Source organism: Pseudopodoces humilis, chromosome 3 (genome assembly GCF_049639895.1).
Source record: "Pseudopodoces humilis isolate 2021_Gansu_Grassland_sample_001 chromosome 3, ASM4963989v1, whole genome shotgun sequence".
Taxonomy (NCBI): domain Eukaryota; kingdom Metazoa; phylum Chordata; class Aves; order Passeriformes; family Paridae; genus Pseudopodoces; species Pseudopodoces humilis.
This window is the reverse complement of record NC_142202.1, coordinates 18,236,288-18,254,431: the sequence shown is the minus strand read 5'-3', so window position 1 is coordinate 18,254,431 and position 18,144 is coordinate 18,236,288. Positions and strand designations below refer to the sequence as shown.

Genomic DNA, 18,144 nt, shown 5'->3' with positions numbered 1-18,144 from the left:
TGGTCGAAGGCTTCAGATGACCTGGTCCAACTGTTCCTGCACCAATTCACGGAGGGAGACTAATTTATCATGAGAGAGGGGCCACTGATTCTCCCAAACAGGTTTCTCCACCAACCAATGTATGGGAGGTGTAGGACAGTCTGCACCTTCCAACACAGTGGCCCCATCAAAAATCCGTCCTCATACGCACCCCCCATGCAGCCAGAATGTCCCTCCCCCAGAGCGTTAACTGGGAATCTTTCGTGACATATGGCCAAACCATGGCCGTGTCTCCCTTGGGATTCATGATGAACACAGACCTTCAGCTCACATAGCATTGTGCGGCTCCTGCCAACTCCACGACAGACATCTGCACCGGGTCCAAAGGCCACTCCAGGGGCCAGTCGGCAAGCCTGATGATCGTGATGTCTGCACCAGTGTCAAGAAGCCCACGAAGACTGAGCTGTGACGGTGTCTCACCAGGGATGGACAGGGTGCAGAGCCGTTCAGGACGATCCTTGGCTGCCAGAACAGCAGTCCAGTGAACCTGAGGTGGCCCAGTGGATCCGAAGCTGCCATCTCCCTGCAGCTGATCTTCCACTCTGCGAACACAAGACTTAAAAGGCACAAGTTGAGCAAGTCTGGTTCCCGCAGGGATAGTAACAGGAGGCGTGAGTGTGGAAACCATGGCATAAATCCACCCCGTGAAGTCCGAATCAATGATTCCTAGGTGCACAATGATGCCCTGAGTGGTGGCACTAGATCTCCCCATGAAAAGAGCACTCATGCCCTCACCCACTGGGCCCGAGGCATCCAAAGGAACTCTGTACATTCTACAAGAGTCCAAGACTGTGTCTGCTGTGCAGACATCAAGGTCTGCAGAGCCGGAGGTGCTGGCTACGAGCTGGCTGAGCAGACCTCCATTGGCTCCGGGGTGTGAAGAGAGGCCTGTGTCTGAGCATGTCTCCCCATTGTGCTTGGCTTCCTGTTTCCCGAGCCCGACAGAGGCTGACCATTGACATGGACTGTTGCCCTGCACACATTTTCCCCGTGGTTATCCCTACCACATCAGACACAGTAATACAGAGGAGCTGAGGCCCCTTGCGCCTTCTTTTTCTGGTTCTTGCTGGCCTAAGCAGTCCTCTGTTGCTGCTGCCCACCCTGCGGCTTCACCCAAGGTGGCCGCATCACAGCAGCCACAGTAGGGGTCTCTCCAGCATTGACACCAGCCTCTACACAAGCCCGTGCCATCTGTGGCAGCGAGGGATCACCAGGGATCGCACTAATGATCCTCCAACACGTGGCATTACAATTGGTCTTTGCGAGAGTCTTGAGCATAAGCTGCCTCGCCATACTATCCTGCACTTGCCGCTCCACAGAAGCAGTCAGCCAATTCACAAAGCGCAAAAAAGACTCATCATCACGCTGGACAATAGTCACAAAAGGCTCCTTGGGGGCAGCCAGTTCTAAGGCCTGCACCAACGCTGCCATGCCTGTTTCCTTGCATTGCTCAAGTACAAGAGGGTCAAGGCCAACCTGCCTATTAAAGTCAGCAAAGCCATCCTTACCCCGCAGAACATCAGAGCTGATCACCCTCCTGGGATCCCGCTGACCCAAGGTAGTATTCTGCTGCACCACTTGACAAGCTATCTCAGCACATACCCCTTCAAAAATGCCATAGTCCACCAGCTGAAAAATAACACAGGCTATATTCCTGTTATCATAAGGTACAAGGACACCACCCACAAGGCCCCGAAGAGCCTGCATAACCTCATTCGACCCAAGCCCATGTGTTTCAGCTGTCTCCTGGAGATCCATCAAGGCCTTCCAGGATACCAGCTGGTAAGTCCTCTGAGCCGCATCCTGAAACATAGGGAATGCCTGATACCCATCCGGAGGAGCGGCCTCACTTGCTGCATCCTGTCTCGGAGAGTCCCCCGAGACAGGACCAGGCACCTGGCAGGAAGACCTCACAACAGCATCCGGTGCCACAGCCGCTGTAACACCAGTGGAACCCGAGGAGCCATCCTCACCGTCCAGGGGGCCGTCATCAACCTCATCAACCTTAGCCCTCACAGCTAAGCCCCAAAAGCGCTTCTGATCCCGCAGCCGCACAGTTATCTGTCAGGGAGGCAAGGTCCACAGGCTAGCCGGGGACCCTTTCCCCATGGAGGACACTGGCTTCGTCCCCGTGGCATCACCACCCGAACCAATGGTAAACAGCGGAGGACCTTGATCCACCGTGGCCACAGGAGGCGACAGGGGGGCCCGTCTCCAGCTGCAGGCTCGGGCGATGCCCGGGAACCCAAGGCGGGGCGAGGTGAAGCTAGCGCAGTGCAGTCTGCCTCCAGCACAGGGGGGGACCACGGCGCTGGTCAAGGCACAGCCCGCAGGGCCGTGGTACCGTCCCGCTCCACTGCCAGGGGTGTCCCGGGCTCGCAGGAGGGTAAAACCGCACCATAGAGCTGGCGGTTGGCCCGGCGTCTGCACCACTCGCAGCACCCTTCCCCACGCCCCACAAATCCGGAGCGGGGTGGGGCAGCGCTCAGAATCGTCCCCTAACAGTTAGCATCTCTTCGGGAGCGCAAAAGCCAGGAATGGGCATCGGCCAGCCCTCCTTTGGAACAGTGTGCGCATCCCCCACTGCGGGGTACAGCACAGCCCAGCCACAGCGGGGACATGGGACCGTCCGTGACATCGCGCCCAGGGACGGCACCGCCTCCTGTTCAGGCGACCCCCCATCGGTCTGTGCTGGGAAGACACACAAATGAGGCAGCCCCACCCCAGGTTTACGCCGCCGGGGCGCCGGACGTGGCGGAGTTACATCCCCCGGCTCCGCGGTGCCTCCGACGGCCCGCTGGCCGGGACCCAACCCCGCTCCAGACCTCCGCCGCTGGGGCACCAGGTGAGGCGGGGCTACATCCACCGGCTCCGCATCACCGGGGGGGAGGGAGAGCTCCACCTCGCTCCCACAACTGGCATCAGAGTCATCTCACTCATCCAGGTCAGAGAGAGCAGCCACAGAACCAGCAGGAGAGGACGTGCAACTACTCAGAACGCAGTCACAACGCCACCAGATCTGCAGCAGCCGGGCCAGGCAGGGGTCATAATCTACCACCATAGCCTCGATTAGGGAATTGCCTAATGCATCCCAAGGCGGCTTTGAAGAAACCGCCTCAACCACAGGGAAAAACCCTTCAATTCTCCCATACTCATACAATTGCTGAAAGTCAGCATCCGAAACATCAACCCCTTTCTGATCAAACACCGCACGCCATATTCCCATAACCAGGCCCTCCGTAGGAGAGAACCCAAAAGCAGCCATAGCTACAGGCTAGACAGTACCCTGTTACCGTCACCTGCACGTCGGGGTCATCAGATGTCGCTGTTGGACACGAAGTAAGCCACACGGTCGCTGCTCAAGATATGGTGAAGGAAAGGAGAGAACTTCTCTCACAATTTATAGGTTTCTGATCACAGCCAGGGATTGGGTAGTCAGGATAGCACCCTTCCAACCGCACTGGCCGTGAGAGATGTCTATCGAGAGACGTGTAACAGAAGGAATGTACACATATCTATGTTTATAGTTACTGTCCTGGGAAAGTTCTTTAGAAACTGTGTCAACAAGTTTGAAAGCTGAGTTTTCAGGGTGACACTGGTCCATCAAATCTAGGGTGGGTAAGAAACTTCTTTTCTGGACTCACTAATTAACAAATCTTCTACATACTGTACAATTTCTCCCCCTTATTTTATACCCTTTCAATCAAACTTTGATACTGGGAGCCAGGGAGGAAACAGTAGAGAATTCTATAATGACTTGGGGAAGACATGAGACAAGTACTTTCTCTCGGGTTCCAGGCCAATGGAGTCCTCCCTCATGGCAGGTGGCACTCTTCACATTGTGTTAATCAACATGGGCTGTATTTGAGAACAATCACCCCACATCTGTACTGGTCCCTGCCACCCTGCCATAAGCTTCTTCAAATATTTCCTGAAGTAAATTTCAGAGGCTGCTTGCTCACTGGAGACATTGAGTGCAAGAGTGACACTCAAGGCTGGGGAAGGCTGTGGGAGCTGACAGTGGTCAAATAGGAGATTTTTAGGCTTCAGGCATTAGCTTGAGCCTGTGTGAAACTAAGTCACACCTTTCTTTCACACAACTTTCTCACTCAGGCCTGAGAAATCATATGGAGGAATCCAAACAGTCCTTGCAGAGGGAAAACAATCTTTGCAGATGTTGTTTATTGCCTTGTTGTTTACTTGCAAGAAACAGTCAAGGGGTGTTCCTAACTGTCCAGTGATGGTGATGTGTTGGTTTCATGACCAACGAGAGTTTTACCTTTCTGGACCGTCTCAGAACTGTCTATAAAAGATCTGGAAGAATAAAACTTGCTCTCTTTTGCAGCCAAAGCGAGAGAGTCTGTCATCACTTTGCCGGTCCTAATACGGTGCAACAGAAGGCCATTACCCTGCCCAGTGATCAGACCAGCTTCGAGTCACCCAACTGCCCTGGCACAATCTTACTGTGCTGTCTTGGCAAAATTCTGCTGCCAATAAGAATTTCTGTCAGTGTTGCACAACCTCAGCCATGGGCGCCCTCTGAACTACAGCAGGGATATTTCCCATCACATCAAAAAGTACAAGGGACATGAAACTCCTTTTTGCATGCCAAGAAGGGACTTCAGCCCCCTGTGCCTGGGGACCCTAGCACCCACTGTGTGGCACAAGGGACACAAAGCTCTCCCTGTGCCTGTCTCCAAAACTCTTCAAGCAGAGACTCAAGCATCCTAGCAGAGACTTCAGCTCTCCCCCCCCCACCCCTTGCACCTTAGGGGGACCTCCACAACTCCTCTGTGGCTGCCTTACACGGACCATGCTGCACACGCCTTCTCCACCCTCTCTCTACCAGTGATTTCACCAAATCTGCACCAAAGTCTGCAACAACAGAGAGGCTCAAATCCACCCTTATCATTTACATAGAATCTGTGCATGGAATTGTAACACTCCCCCTTTGGCTCCGTTCTGCTCTAAAAATCCCAGGGAAACTCACCTGCTGCACATTTGGAGAAGGGGGGCTCCAAGTGTACTTCTCTACAGTCCTGTCTGGGATGCCATAGTGCTGAGGAAAGTCCCTTGTGTGACTATTCCAAGGCAAGGGTTGCTCCAGCGAGCTAATGGATGCCCCATTTAATTCCCTACCTATGCCACTGTCACCCAGACAGAGCAGATTTCCATACCCGTTCTGCCCCATGAATCCCCCAGCAGACTTGCCGCCAATGTCATGTTCAATAAAGAGCCACCGGCTCCTGCTGCCACACTCAGTGTCCATTTCAAACCCCTGGCCGGTGGAACAGCTCCCTGTGCCCTCTGTTATGCAAAGTGTGGGGATTTCACTGCCTCTGGTCCTGGGCTCCTGTCAGCCAGAGCTCAATCTGCAGCTGGCATTGCAGCTGCACAGCCAGCTCCCCGCCCCAAATGGATTCCTCAGCAGCTGCCTTCCCTGGGAACTACACAATCTCATCCTGCAGAAAGAGGGGCTTAAAGACAGCAGCAGTGAGCCTTCTTACAAGGGCAGGTCCTGACAGGACAAGGTGTAAGGGACGGTCCAAAGATTCTCTCATCTGTCTCACAACCATCTCAAGGACAGAGACTGAGACCCTGAATATCACAAGGGACTTGGTTTAGGAGTTTGGGCCTAGCTGAGGTGGATGTTTGCTAAGTGTTTGTTTGCAGGTGGTTGCCCGGTACACTGCCCTCGTTCCTGCTGGTGAGCAGAGGCTTGTGCGTGGTACCCTGTGCAATGGGTTTCCACGACACATTGCTCTCGTTCCTGCTGGTGAGCAAACACTTGCAAGACATGGTTTGCTCTGTATCCTACACCTGCCCCCTGCACAATGGAATTCATCACAATGATCATCAATCTCCTCTGGTTTTGGCCCTGTGCCCCTTGCTTTGTAAAAGGCTACAAAATCACACCCCAAACTTACCTTCCTTTGAGATCTCCCCAACAGACAGAAGACTCTGCATCGTTGGACGGCTGAGTGGACTTTGACGTTGGTAGCTATAATCCCCTTACTCTCTTTTTCTTATGCTTTGCTTTCTCCTCTTTTCCCCTCTATCACATATTAGTGCTGATGAGCACTCAATAAAGTGTGTTTTACTGTTTGAGTCCCTGGTTTGCTGATAATCTTTTGTACTCTAAGATTGAATAAAAGAACCACATCACGAATCCCACTTTGCGGATAGTGACACAAGGGGCAATGGCTTTACAGTGACAGAGGGTAGTTTTAGACAGGATCATATGAAGGAATTCTCTACTCTGAGGGTATTGGGTTGATGCAAGGGTTCATACAAGGGCTGCTCTCAAGTCAAGCTCTTGACACTCTGTAAAACTGGATCTAGTGCAAGGCCCTCCCCATGCATTCCTGGGATCCCTGGTGTAATCCCTCAATACCCATGGCAGATTTTTGGAGCTTTATGGTCTCCAAACTCCCTTCCAAGCCAGACCATTCTATTGCTTCTTGATTTTATGTTGCCCCAGTGGGCCTTCATGCCACAGACTCCCACAGTGACCAGAACACAGAATCCTCTCCTCCGTGACATCAGCCCTGGGGCCAAGAGCACCATGGGTGGTGCAGCTGCTGTGGGCATTGCGGCTGTGGCTGTGCTGCTGCACGGAGCCCTCAGTGCTTGCTGCTCACACGAGCCTCTGGCAGCCATGAACTGGCTCAGCCTCCTCGTCCTGCTGACCGTGGCCGGGCTGGCCCACAGCATAGAGTACACCTGCGGGTAAGTGGCCCCAGGCCCTGGCAGGGAGCCACGGCAACACTTGGGGCCTTCCCTGCAGGGCCCCGCCTGGCCCCCATGGCCGGGCCACAGCTTCCCACCCACCATGGGACAGCCTCAGCTCCTTGCCAGCAGCCAGCTGCTGGCACGGACAGACACACACCCCATGGGCTTCCCTGGCCTGCTGTGCCTGCAAGCCCTTGTGGGGAGGGCAGAGGGCTGAGCTTCAGCCTGAGCCACAGCAGGCCATGGAGCAGCATGGAAATCACTTTCTGCTTGCAGATGGACTTGTGGACTCCGACCCATGGTGTCTGACTCTGGATATAAGAGTCATGACTACGCCATGACACGCATCGTGGGTGGCACAGGTGCCCTGCCAGGGGCCTGGCCATGGATGGTCAGCATCCAGCATCCCAGGATACCAGGCACAAAGCATTTCTGTGGAGGGTCTCTCATCAGGGCAGAGTGGGTCCTCACAGCAGCCCACTGCTTCGACCTTATTTTGTAAGAAGGGGCAGAAAATGGGGACATCCCCACAACACCAGCAGGTGCCCTGCCAGCAGCACCACCTGCTACTCCCCTCCCCTTTCCTCTCAGGCAGCCCAGCTGCCACACTGCTCAGGAGAAGCCTGGCCTTGTGCCAAGGCTTCCCAGCAGCTTTCAGCTTGACATTCCCCCAGCCTAAATTGTGCAAGGGCACTCACACCTGCCAGAACACACAGAGGTCTAGCAAATGCTGGGCTGCAGTGGCACGTGGCTCTGCTCCCCCTCAGCCCTCTCTCCATCTCCTTACCAGTAACACCAGCTTGATGTATGTGGTGATTGGGGCCACGCAATTGACTCAGCCAGGACCTGGAGCACAAGTGCGCCAAATTAAGAAGCTGCTTCGTCACGAAAACTATAAGAGACATGACATGAGCTATGACATTGCTTTGCTGGAATTGAGCCAGCCTGTCCAGTGCAGTCCCTACATCCAGCTGGCCTGTGTGGCCGATGCTATCCTAGGAGTGTCAGTGTCACAGGAGCATAACTGCTGGGTTGCTGGCTGGGGTGCCACCACTGCAAGAGGTGAGTTCCCAAGAGAGTCGATAGCTAGTTCATCACACTGGGGCATCAGTCTGGGCTTCTCCATGGTATAGGCCAAAGCCAGGCTGTTGGACAAACACCTCTGCAGAGATGGGCCTGGCAAGCTCCCCAAAGGCGGGCAGCAGGGACACAGCACCCCAGTGCCTCTGCAGAGGGAAAGCCATGCCCTAGAGAAACAGATTCCCCCCAGACAAGGGAGGAGAACTGGGAAGGAGCTGCTAGGGGCTCGTTTCTTTCTCTGCTCACAGCTCAAAACTCAAGTGATCACCTGCAGGAGGCCATGGTGCACCTCATCAATATCCAACTATGCAATAGTACCTTCTGGTATGCAGGGGAACTGCACCCCTACAACTTGTGTGCTGGTTACCCACAGGGAAACATTGACACCTGCCAGGTAGGAGCGTGTGGTGAGCCACTCAGCCCCCAGCAGCACCGGCAGCACCACCCCAACACAGCCCAGGACCTGCTTTGCCCGGCCACTCAGTCACTCTCCCAGCCCCGGCTACCCCCGGCTGCTGCTGTGGGGGCTTCCCACACACTCCCCATCCACACCTGCCTGCACAGGGCTCCCCTTGTGCCTGAAAGCCCAGAAAGCCCAGCTAGTGCTCCTGGCAGCCCAGAGGTGCAGGTGCCAAATGTCCATCCTCTGCACATGCAGGAGCCCTGTGCAGAGAGGACAGAGAGAGCCCTACCCTACAGGACCCCAAACCATTCACAGCCAAGCCTCTGGAGGCTCCAGCCCCTGAGCAGAGCTTTCCTCTGCTGGGAATACAGCTCTGGCAGGGGCTGTGAGAGAGGAGGAGACAGCCCCAATGCTGGCAGGGGCCACCAACACCACCTTAATCCTCTCTGCTCTGCTGCAGGGTGACAGTGGTGGTCCTCTCATGTGCCAGGACAACCACGCTGACTCCTGGTGGGTTGTTGGAGTGACCAGCTGGGGAAAAAGTTGCGGCAGAGCAAGGCGGCCTGGAGTCTACACGTCCACTCAGTACTTCTATGACTGGATCCTATTCCACATGGGCAAAAAGAATATTCAAAGTGTTTCTTGAGCACCAGAGTGTGCAGCATCTAGGATGTGCTGGAGTGCACAGCAACGGTTTCCCTCAGGAGCAATCAACCCTATTTATCCAAAGGCAGTCTCAGTGTCAGAAACGTGTTCTGTTCTGCCCACACTCTCCTGTGCACATAGACACTGGAGTTGATTTAGTTGTTGAAGTAAAGTTGCCTATCATCACTGGGAACCATATTTTTGATTGAATTCTGACTCCAGAGCAGGGCAAGGATTGCCATGATTAGCACCTGCAGGATGAGCCTGAAGGCAGACCTGCCAAACACAAAGGGACAGAGTGGATACGAAGAGCTCCAAAGTGCCTGGTCAGAGAGGAGAGTGCTCTGAACCACCAAGGGTTGGAGGAATCTGGTCCATCAAACCCAGGAAGGGAATAGGAAAAAAGCAGACACTTTTGGGGTGGTGCTCAAAGGCCCATGGGCTGCTCATTAGGGCCTGGTGTGAGCCTGGGCTAAGGCAACACATCTGGAAAAGTCCCAAGCATGACAAGGGAAACTCCTGGCTCCTGACTGGAGTGCCAGTGCCCCAAGGCAGAGCCAGATTTCACTGGTACTAAGCAGGGATTGATGTACCAGGAGGTCACACTTCCCAGATACTCAAAGGAAGAGCTGGGGTCATTCTGGGGAGAGGAACCTGGCAGGAACAGTAGGAGAGCACACCAGGAATGCCATGGGAGGCCAAGCTGAGTGGGCCAAGAGCAGCTGCAACACCAAGGCTGTTCACAGGCAGGGCCAGCCTGGGAGGCAGGGGGAAAACAGTCTCTTGCTGCTATTGAAACTTTGCCTGATGACTTTTTTCCTAACATAAATGATTTAGTCATTCACGCGGAATCTATTTTAGTTCCTTTATCACAGGAAGTTAGAAAGAACGTACACGTTCTTTGGGCAGAACAGTATCTTAGTTTAATTAAAGGATTTTTAGCTACTACAAATTTTTTATCTACTTTGTATGCTAACATTAGGCAGTTTCACGCCAACAAAAAAGCATTTAGGATAGAAACAATTCATGGCTCCATATTAGGGAGAAGGTGAGGGCAGAGAGAGGGAGGAGTTGAGGAAGATGAGGGGACTGTATAATCCTGGCAAATGGAGAGATGGAGCAATCAAAGAACCCATACACAAACTGAATCTTGTTGTGCTCATTTGCTTGAGTGCTGCACATAATCACCACAGGGTGGGTAAGAAATTTCTTATCTTAACTTTCTAATTTACAAATCACCTACATACTTTACAAATTCACCCCAAATAAAATCCCAGTCCAGTGGGATTTTGTACCCATTTATTCAACTTCACAATATTCATGTGCAGGAGGAAAATAAATGGTAGGGTTTCATGTTGCACTATATGTTACACTAAGTGGTGTTTCCAAGTTGCGCCCCACCTGGGTGGTGTGTTGGATCTTTCCCCCTTGCCCCTCTCCTTCGGTTTCACTCCACTGGCTGTAACCTGCCTTCCACTCCTCTTTTCCCCTCAGTTTAAAAATCTCCATGACTCCTTCCTCTGTCTTTTTTTCCCTGGAGCAGTTCCAGAATAAACCAAGTGACAGTGTCCAGGGAAGAAAGAGCCTCCTTTGTCCTTTACCTTTGTCCTGCTGAAACCCTCCAACTCCTGGCGGACTGGAGCTAGTCGGACAATTTCTGGGGGCTGGGAGGAAAGGGATTATGGCAGCAGGGCATACTGCAGCTCTTCAGAGAAGATGTTTACAAAGCTACCCTCTGTCACTCTAAAGCAATTGCCCCTTGTTCTATCAGCATACCTCAAATCATGGATAACCTGCAAGACTGTGTCCATGGTTAAACCCTCCCCTAGTCTTGGGCCCACTTATCGGTAGCCTCTCTGCCCTGCTGACCTGAGGTATCACAGGCCCATTGAGCTAGGAACAACTTCCCCTTGTGTTGCCAATCCAAATTTATCTGTAACACCTTGAATTTGTAGCCTGATCCACCTGTTCATTATTGCCTGAGTCCTGGACATGGGGGCATCCACATGACAGACTTTAACAGTCAGCTCCTCTTCCCAGGCAGTGATGTCTTGCCTTTCTTCAGCAGCCCAGACTGGTTTTCCTCTATGCTGCATTTGGCCTCTTTCCACCTTTTCAGACACTGCCAGACCATTTGCTACCATGCAGCAGTCAGCGTAGAGGTAGAGTGTTGGCCACTTCTCTTATACAGCAATGTCCAAAGCCAGAACTTTCAGCTCTGCAATCTGACTGGATCCACTTCATCCTTCAGTAGCTTCTGCAACTCCCAGCATAGGGCTCCATACAGGTCTTTTCCATTTCCTACTGGTCCCTACAGTACAGCAGGATCCATCAGTGAAGAGGGTGTACCGTCCTTCACTCTCCAGAAGCTGGATATATGGTGGGGCTTCCTCAGCACATGACACCTGTTCTTCCTCTTCTGAAGGAAATCAAAAGCTCTCACCTTTGGACCAGTTTGTGGTGACTTCCAAGATGCCAGGGCAACATGGATTTCCTATTTGACCTCACTGTGATGTGGGTCATCCATTTCCTCCAGGTAGCATTGGTGGCATGATGTATTGCAGGGAACTTCCCTTTAAATATCCAGCCCAGCACTGGTAGTCAGGCTACCAGAAGGAGCTGTGCTTCAGTGCCAGTCACTTCTGAGGCAATTCAAACCCCTTCATAGCCTGCAAGCATCTCTTCCTCTCTTGGGGTGTAGCTGGCCTCAGATTCTGTATGCATGGCTCCAAAACCCAAGAGGTCAGCCTCGAGTCTCCCCAGGTCTCTTCTGCCAGAGGCTCCAGGATGGACCATTCTCCGTGGCTGTGGTGTAGAGCACATTCTTCACATCCTGTCCTGTCCTGGCAGGCCCAAGTGCTGTTGCATGGGCAATCTCATGCTTGATCTGCTCAAAAGCTTGCCCTTGCTCAGGGCTCCAGTCAAAATCCTTCTTCTCTTGTGTCATGAGGTAATGAGGTCTTACAATCTGTCTGTATTCCAGGATGTGCATTCTCCAAAAGTCCACGGTGCCTAGAAAAGCTTGTGTCTCTTTTTTGCTGGTCATGGGGACACAGCACTTATCTTAGTAATCCTATCTGTTGGCACCTGTCTGCATCCAGCTTGCCATTTCGTCCCTAGGAAATTATTTTCTTGGGCAGGCCCCTTTACTTCATTTGATAGCAAACCTGCTTTCAGGAGACTCAGGATTATTCTCTCTCCTTTCTCATAAACCTCCCCTGCAATGTTCCCCCACACAATGATGTCATCCATGTACTGCAGATGTTCTGGAGCCTCACTCTTTTCCAGTGCAGCCTGGGTCAGTCCATGGCAGATGGTGGGGCCGTGCTTCCGTCCCTGGGGCAGTCAGTTCCAGGTGTACTGCACACCCCTCCAGGTGAAAGCAAACTGAGGCCTGCACTCTTCTGCCACAGGAATGGAGAAAAACTCATTGGCAATGTCAATAGTGGCATATCGCTTTGCTGCCTTGGACTCCAGCTTGTACTGGAGCTCCAGCATGTCTGGCACAGCAGCTCTCAGTGACAGCTCATTTAGGCTACAGTAGTCCACAATCAATGTCCATTCCCCATCAGACTTGTGCAAAGGCTAAATGGGACTGTTGAACCATGAATGGGTCTTACTGACCATTCCCTGGCTCTCCTGTTCATGGATCATACCATGTATGGGAATCACGGAGTCTCGGTTTGTTTGTTGGTGGCTTAGGCTCCCCACCTGGTTTAGCTGCAGCTGGAGTGCCTGGGGTGTCTGCTGACTCATCCTCCAGCCCTTCTGGCTGTATTTGCTGCCCTACAGTGTCTAGCAGTGTGCGATAAGCAGTAGCCAGGGCCCAGCACACTGCAATGAGCTGCTTCTCTTTAGAGCTGCCATTGCAATTTTCTTTCAGATATTTCCCCACCTCAGCTAGATTCTGAATTTGTTCAGGGGGAAAGTTCCAAACTATTGGGGCAGAGAATTCCTTCAGGCTTTGCTCCTCCCACATCCCACACGACTCAGAATTTTCCTGCATGGGGGCAGATGTCTCGACAACCTCTCTGGAAATCTCAGCCCTGATTCTAAATGTCCTGTAGGTCTTATGGAGGAGAGTTACCAGAATTTTAAAAAAGAAAATATGGTATTTTTTGTAGCATGTCAGCTGTGGGTGGGGAGACAAAACTCATGACTCATGCTCCATGTACTCATGAGACAAAACAGCCGCGCTTATTATTCAGAACTTACCTAAATACTCAATTCAAATTTCCAGGGCTAGATAGCCTTTGGCTGAGATCTTTCTCCCCTCCTCAGTGTCCTGACCAGTGCTGTGTTTTACTCTCAGATCGAATTGGGCTGGCCGAGGATCCACTATAACTTATCCAGGGACATATTCAGACATGAATTAGGCTTGCTAAATTAGATTTTTTGCTATGGTCGGATTTATTTTGTCCAATCCAGACCAGATGTACTATGACAATACTGCAACAATCTTTAACATCCAGAAGGAATGGAATCTTCTCTGAAGACAACGTGCCAGAATTGAAGAGGAATAAGGAAGGAAAAGGCTGGGAAAAATCATCCCCTACTTTCCCCCCAACAGACTGAGAGCAATTGTTAATAAATCTCAAAAAAATACTGCTGAGACTGTCACAGGGAAACAGCAGAGAATACACATCCCAAATAACTCTCATTCCCTCTGATGTTATCTTTCCATAAATTATTAGCACAGAGAATATCTACACAGCGATTCTGATTTGTGTCCCTGATATGAAGAAGATATATACCAGGGCCAGGATTGCCAATACATGTGGATAAGCAGCCATGCCTCGGTGCCAGGAGGCCGTGATTGAACCAGGCAGCATGGTGACCACTGACTGTTGTACCCAATGCAAAGTCTTTCAGACAGGAATGTGATTTTTTTCTTTTTCATTTTCTGTTGCCCCCTTAAGTTGGGCAACAAATTTTGTCTCATTTTGAGGCAATTTAAAAGAGAACCACCTGGGATATCTCCTTTAGACTTCTAAGAATCCCTTTCTGCCAGTAAGGAATGAATACTAATAAATGAAAGTGAAAAAAAACCAACAAAACCTCAATGTTTTAGTAACAAACCAAATGCCAACAGGCAGGAAAAAAATAAAAAGTAAATAACTTGTACATATCAAAGTGTTAGACCTCACCACCCCACCAGAACAAATGAGACCCAAAATGCTGGAGAATACCCATTCCTGGAATGTGATACAAGACGGCATCAACTTCTCCCCCTTTGGAAGGCAGTAGCCGCACGGAGCAGACAAAGGCCCAGCAGCAGACAAAGGCCTCATGGCTCATCTGACACCAACCTCCTCCCCACAGCAAAGAACAGCAGAACAGTGGTGTCAGGCAAGATAGCTGGGCTGGAGCCCCTTGGCGTGTTCTCTCCACAGCTTGGCGCAGTTCTCAGTGGTTTGGGTCGGAGTGGGGAAGCTCTGCTCCTGCCGGTGTGATGTCCCTGGTCTCGGACAAGCAGCTGCTCGACTTGCCTCAAGGCAGCCCAAAATCACTACTGCAGATTCCCCAAGACAAGGAAAGGAAAATCTTTTGCAACACCCACACAAAAGAAACCCACTCCTTTCCCCCGGCCTCCCATGCACAAGGTCCCGAGGTTCCAGGGTTTTAATGATGCAGTAACAATTTCTGGAAAAAGCAGAGGATGTCTGAATCCACTGCCACAGTAAATCACTCCAAGGCACTGAGGCACAGGCTGCCCAGAGCAGTGTGGAACCCTGCTTTTCCCACAGTCAGGGTCAGCACAGAAGACGCAGACACCAACCTCAGGATTAAGCATTAATTTACTGTCATTCAAAACTGCAAAGAATTGCAAAAGGATAAGCTAAGCAATGCATCCAATCATTACTGTAAAAGATTGCCTGCAGTGATGAAGAAAGCATAACATCACAAGTTACCCTAATCCTTTACCATCATCCAGATCTGCCCATCAGCTGGGGGAAGCCACTGTCACAATACTGGGGAACCACTCCTGGCAAGTGGGAAATTCTGCAGGTGCCTTCCCCTACAGGCAACGAGGTTTCTGACTGCGCTGTGAGAGGGCCCTGTTTTTATACTGTTGAATAAACAAATTGCCATATCTTCTACTGCAGGAACATCGGGTTTTGTTCTTGTATTGGGCTGCTCCCAAGGCCTTGGAGGGGTCCAGGAGGAACCAAGGGAGTTGTCTGTGATCCTACAACCCAAAAGAAGGCCAGATGTGGCCTTGTCCAGCTCTAAACAGGGAAAGGTAAATCCATGTTCTGCCAGTGAGTGGTTATGGATAATAATTTGTTAGAAAGTCAGTCTAAAAGTCAACAGTGGTTCCTGCGCAACTGGGGCCTGTTGACCAGGATTTAGTACTTCAATGCCTCATCCCTTGAAGAATCCAAGGACAGATTCTGAGACAGGCTCTGAACAACCTTTTCCAGTGCAAGCTATCTCTCCATGCCCAAAGCAAGGGGATCAACGCTGGATGATCTCCAAAGCTCCCTTCTACCACAAACCATTCTATAGCTCCTCAATTAGTTGCTGCCCCTCCCCCAGTGCCCCAGACCCCCATCCAGCACTCAGAACACGGAACCCACCGCTCTGTGACATCAGCCCCTGCACCGAGGGCACCAAGGGCAGCGTGGCTGCTGTGGGCATTGCGGCTGTGGCTGTGCTGCTGCACGGAGCCCTCAGTGCTTGCTGCTCACACGGGCCTCTGGCAGCCATGAACTGGCTCAGTCTCCTCGTCCTGCTGACCGTGGCCGGGCTGGCCCACAGCATAGAGTACACCTGCGGGTAAGTGGCCCCAGGCCCTGGCAGGGAGCCACGGCAACACTTGGGGCCTTCCCTGCAGGGCCCCGCCTGGCCCCCATGGCCGGGCCACAGCTTCCCACCCACCATGGGACAGCCTCAGCTCCTTGCCAGCAGCCAGCTGCTGGCACGGACAGACACACACCCCATGGGCTTCCCTGGCCTGCTGTGCCTGCAAGCCCTTGTGGGGAGGGCAGAGGGCTGAGCTTCAGCCTGAGCCACAGCAGGCCATGGAGCAGCATGGAAATCACTTTCTGCTTGCAGAGGGTCCTGTGGGTTCCGAGCTCCTGTCTACAACCGCAACATTGCTTTTGACTACGGCATGACACGCATCGTGGGAGGCGCAGGTGCCGTGGAAGCATCCTGGCCATGGATCGTCAGCCTCCAGCATCCCTGGGCACCATACCTAGGGCATTTCTGTGGAGGGTCTCTCATCACTGCAGAGTGGGTCCTCACAGCAGCCCACTGCTTCGATGAGTATAAGTAAGGAGGAGCAGGGAATGGGGACATCCCCACAACACCAGCAGGTGCCCTGCCAGCAGCACCACCTGCTACTCCCTTCCCCTTTCCTCTCAGGCAGCCCAGCTGCCACACTGCTCAGGAGAAGCCTGGCCTTGTGCCAAGGCTTCCCAGCAGCTTTCAGCTTGACATTCTCCCAGCCTCAGGTGTACAAGGGCACTCACACCTGCCAGAGCACTGCTCCCTCTCTGCCTTGCCATGCAGAGGTCTGGCAACTGCTGGGCTGCTGTGGCACATGGCTCTGCTCCCTCTCAGACCTCTCTCCATCTACCTTTCCAGTAACATCACCATGATGTACGTGGTGATTGGAGCCACCCAGTTGTCTCAGCCAGGCGCTGGGGCCGTAGTGCGCAATGTCAAGCAGGTGGTGATACACCCGTACTACAGTTCTGCCGACTACAGCTACGACATCGCCCTGTTACAATTGGACTACCCTGTCCTGTGCAGCCCCTACATCCAGCTGGCCTGTGTGGCTGACCCCGCCCTAAGGGTCTCAGAGCTCTACAACTGCTGGATTGCTGGCTGGGGTGCCACCACTGCAAGAGGTGAGTTCCAAGAACAACTCCTGAGCCAGTTAAGAGCACTGAGAAGAGGGTTTGGGCTTCCCCACAGCAGAGGCCACAGCCAGGCTGTTGGACAAACACCTCTGCAGAGATGGGCCTGGCCTGCTCCCCAAAGGCAAGGAGCAGGGACACAGCACCCCAGTGCCTCTGCAGAGGGAAAGCCATCCCCCCCAGACAGATCAGTAGAAGTAGCATGGAGCTGCCAGAGGCTTATTCCTTTCTCTGCTCACAGCTCAACTGTCAGCTGATCGCCTCCAGGAGGCCAAGGTCCAGCTCATCGATGTTCAGCTCTGCAACAGCAGTGGCTGGTACACAGGGATTGTGCAACCCTACAACTTGTGTGCTGGTTACCCACAGGGAAACATTGATAGCTGCGAGGTAGGAGCGTGTCATGAGCCACTCAGCCCCAGCAACACCAGCAGCACCACCCCAACACAGCCCAGGACCTGCTTTGCCCAGCCACTCAGTCACTCTCCCAGCCCCGGCTACCCCCGGCTGCTGCTGTGGGGGCTTCCCACACACTCCCCATCCACACCTGCCTGCACAGGGCTCCCCTTGTGCCTGAAAGCCCAGAAAGCCCAGCTACTGCTCTTGGCAACCCAGAGGTGCAGGTGCCAAATGTTCATCTTCTGCACATGCAGGAGCCCTGTGCAGAGAGGACAGAGAGAGCCCTACCCTACAGGACCCCAAGCCATTCACAGCCAAGCCTCTGGAGGCTCCAGCCCCTGAGCAGAGCCTTCCTCTGCTGGGAATACAGCTCTGGCAGGGGCTGTGAGAGAGGAGGAGACAGCCCCAATGCTGGCAGGGGCCACCAACAGCACCTTAATCCTCTCTGCTCTGCTGCAGGGTGACAGTGGTGGTCCTCTCATGTGCCAGGACAACAACGCTGAGTACTGGTGGGTCATTGGAATAACCAGCTGGGGAAAAGGCTGTGCCAGACCAAAGCGGCCTGGAGTCTACACATCCACTCAGCACTTCTATGACTGGATCGAGTACAACATGCATGCACACGCAATTGAAAGTGCTTCTTGAGCAGCAGGACAGGCAGGATCCAGAGCAGGCTGCAGAGTACCTCAACCATTTCCTGCTGGGGCAATGCCTGCTGATCCAAAGGCGGCCTCAGGGTCAAAAACCTGCTCTGTCCTGCCCACACTCCTCTCCTCTGTGCACACAAACACTGGAGTTGATTTAGTTGTTGAAATAAAATTCCCATTGTTCATAGCTAGCCATCTTTTTTCAGTGCAATTCCTGCTCCTGGGCAAGGCAACAAGTGCCACTCAGCATCTGCCGAATGGGTCGGAGGGCACAAAGGCACAGAGTGGATCCAAAGAGCCCCAAAGTGCCTGGTCAGAGAGAAGAGTGCTCTGA

The 18,144-nt window shown here is 52.8% G+C and overlaps 2 protein-coding genes across 2 annotated transcripts; both read left to right on the top strand.

Moving 5' to 3' along the window:
* The first annotated feature begins 6,697 nt into the window (after positions 1–6,697).
* On the top strand, positions 6,698–8,900 carry LOC148184599 (acrosin-like). The gene is made up of 5 exons (XM_088052354.1): positions 6,698–6,768; positions 7,048–7,269; positions 7,562–7,833; positions 8,100–8,245; positions 8,715–8,900. Exons 1-5 carry the CDS (start codon positions 6,698–6,700, stop codon positions 8,898–8,900), a joined length of 897 nt encoding a protein of 298 aa, XP_087908480.1.
* A 6,708-nt stretch (positions 8,901–15,608) lies between these two features.
* On the top strand, positions 15,609–17,808 carry LOC102099816 (acrosin-like). The gene is made up of 5 exons (XM_005523418.3): positions 15,609–15,679; positions 15,959–16,177; positions 16,493–16,758; positions 17,009–17,154; positions 17,623–17,808. Exons 1-5 carry the CDS (start codon positions 15,609–15,611, stop codon positions 17,806–17,808), a joined length of 888 nt encoding a protein of 295 aa, XP_005523475.3.
* Positions 17,809–18,144: the final 336 nt, after the last annotated feature.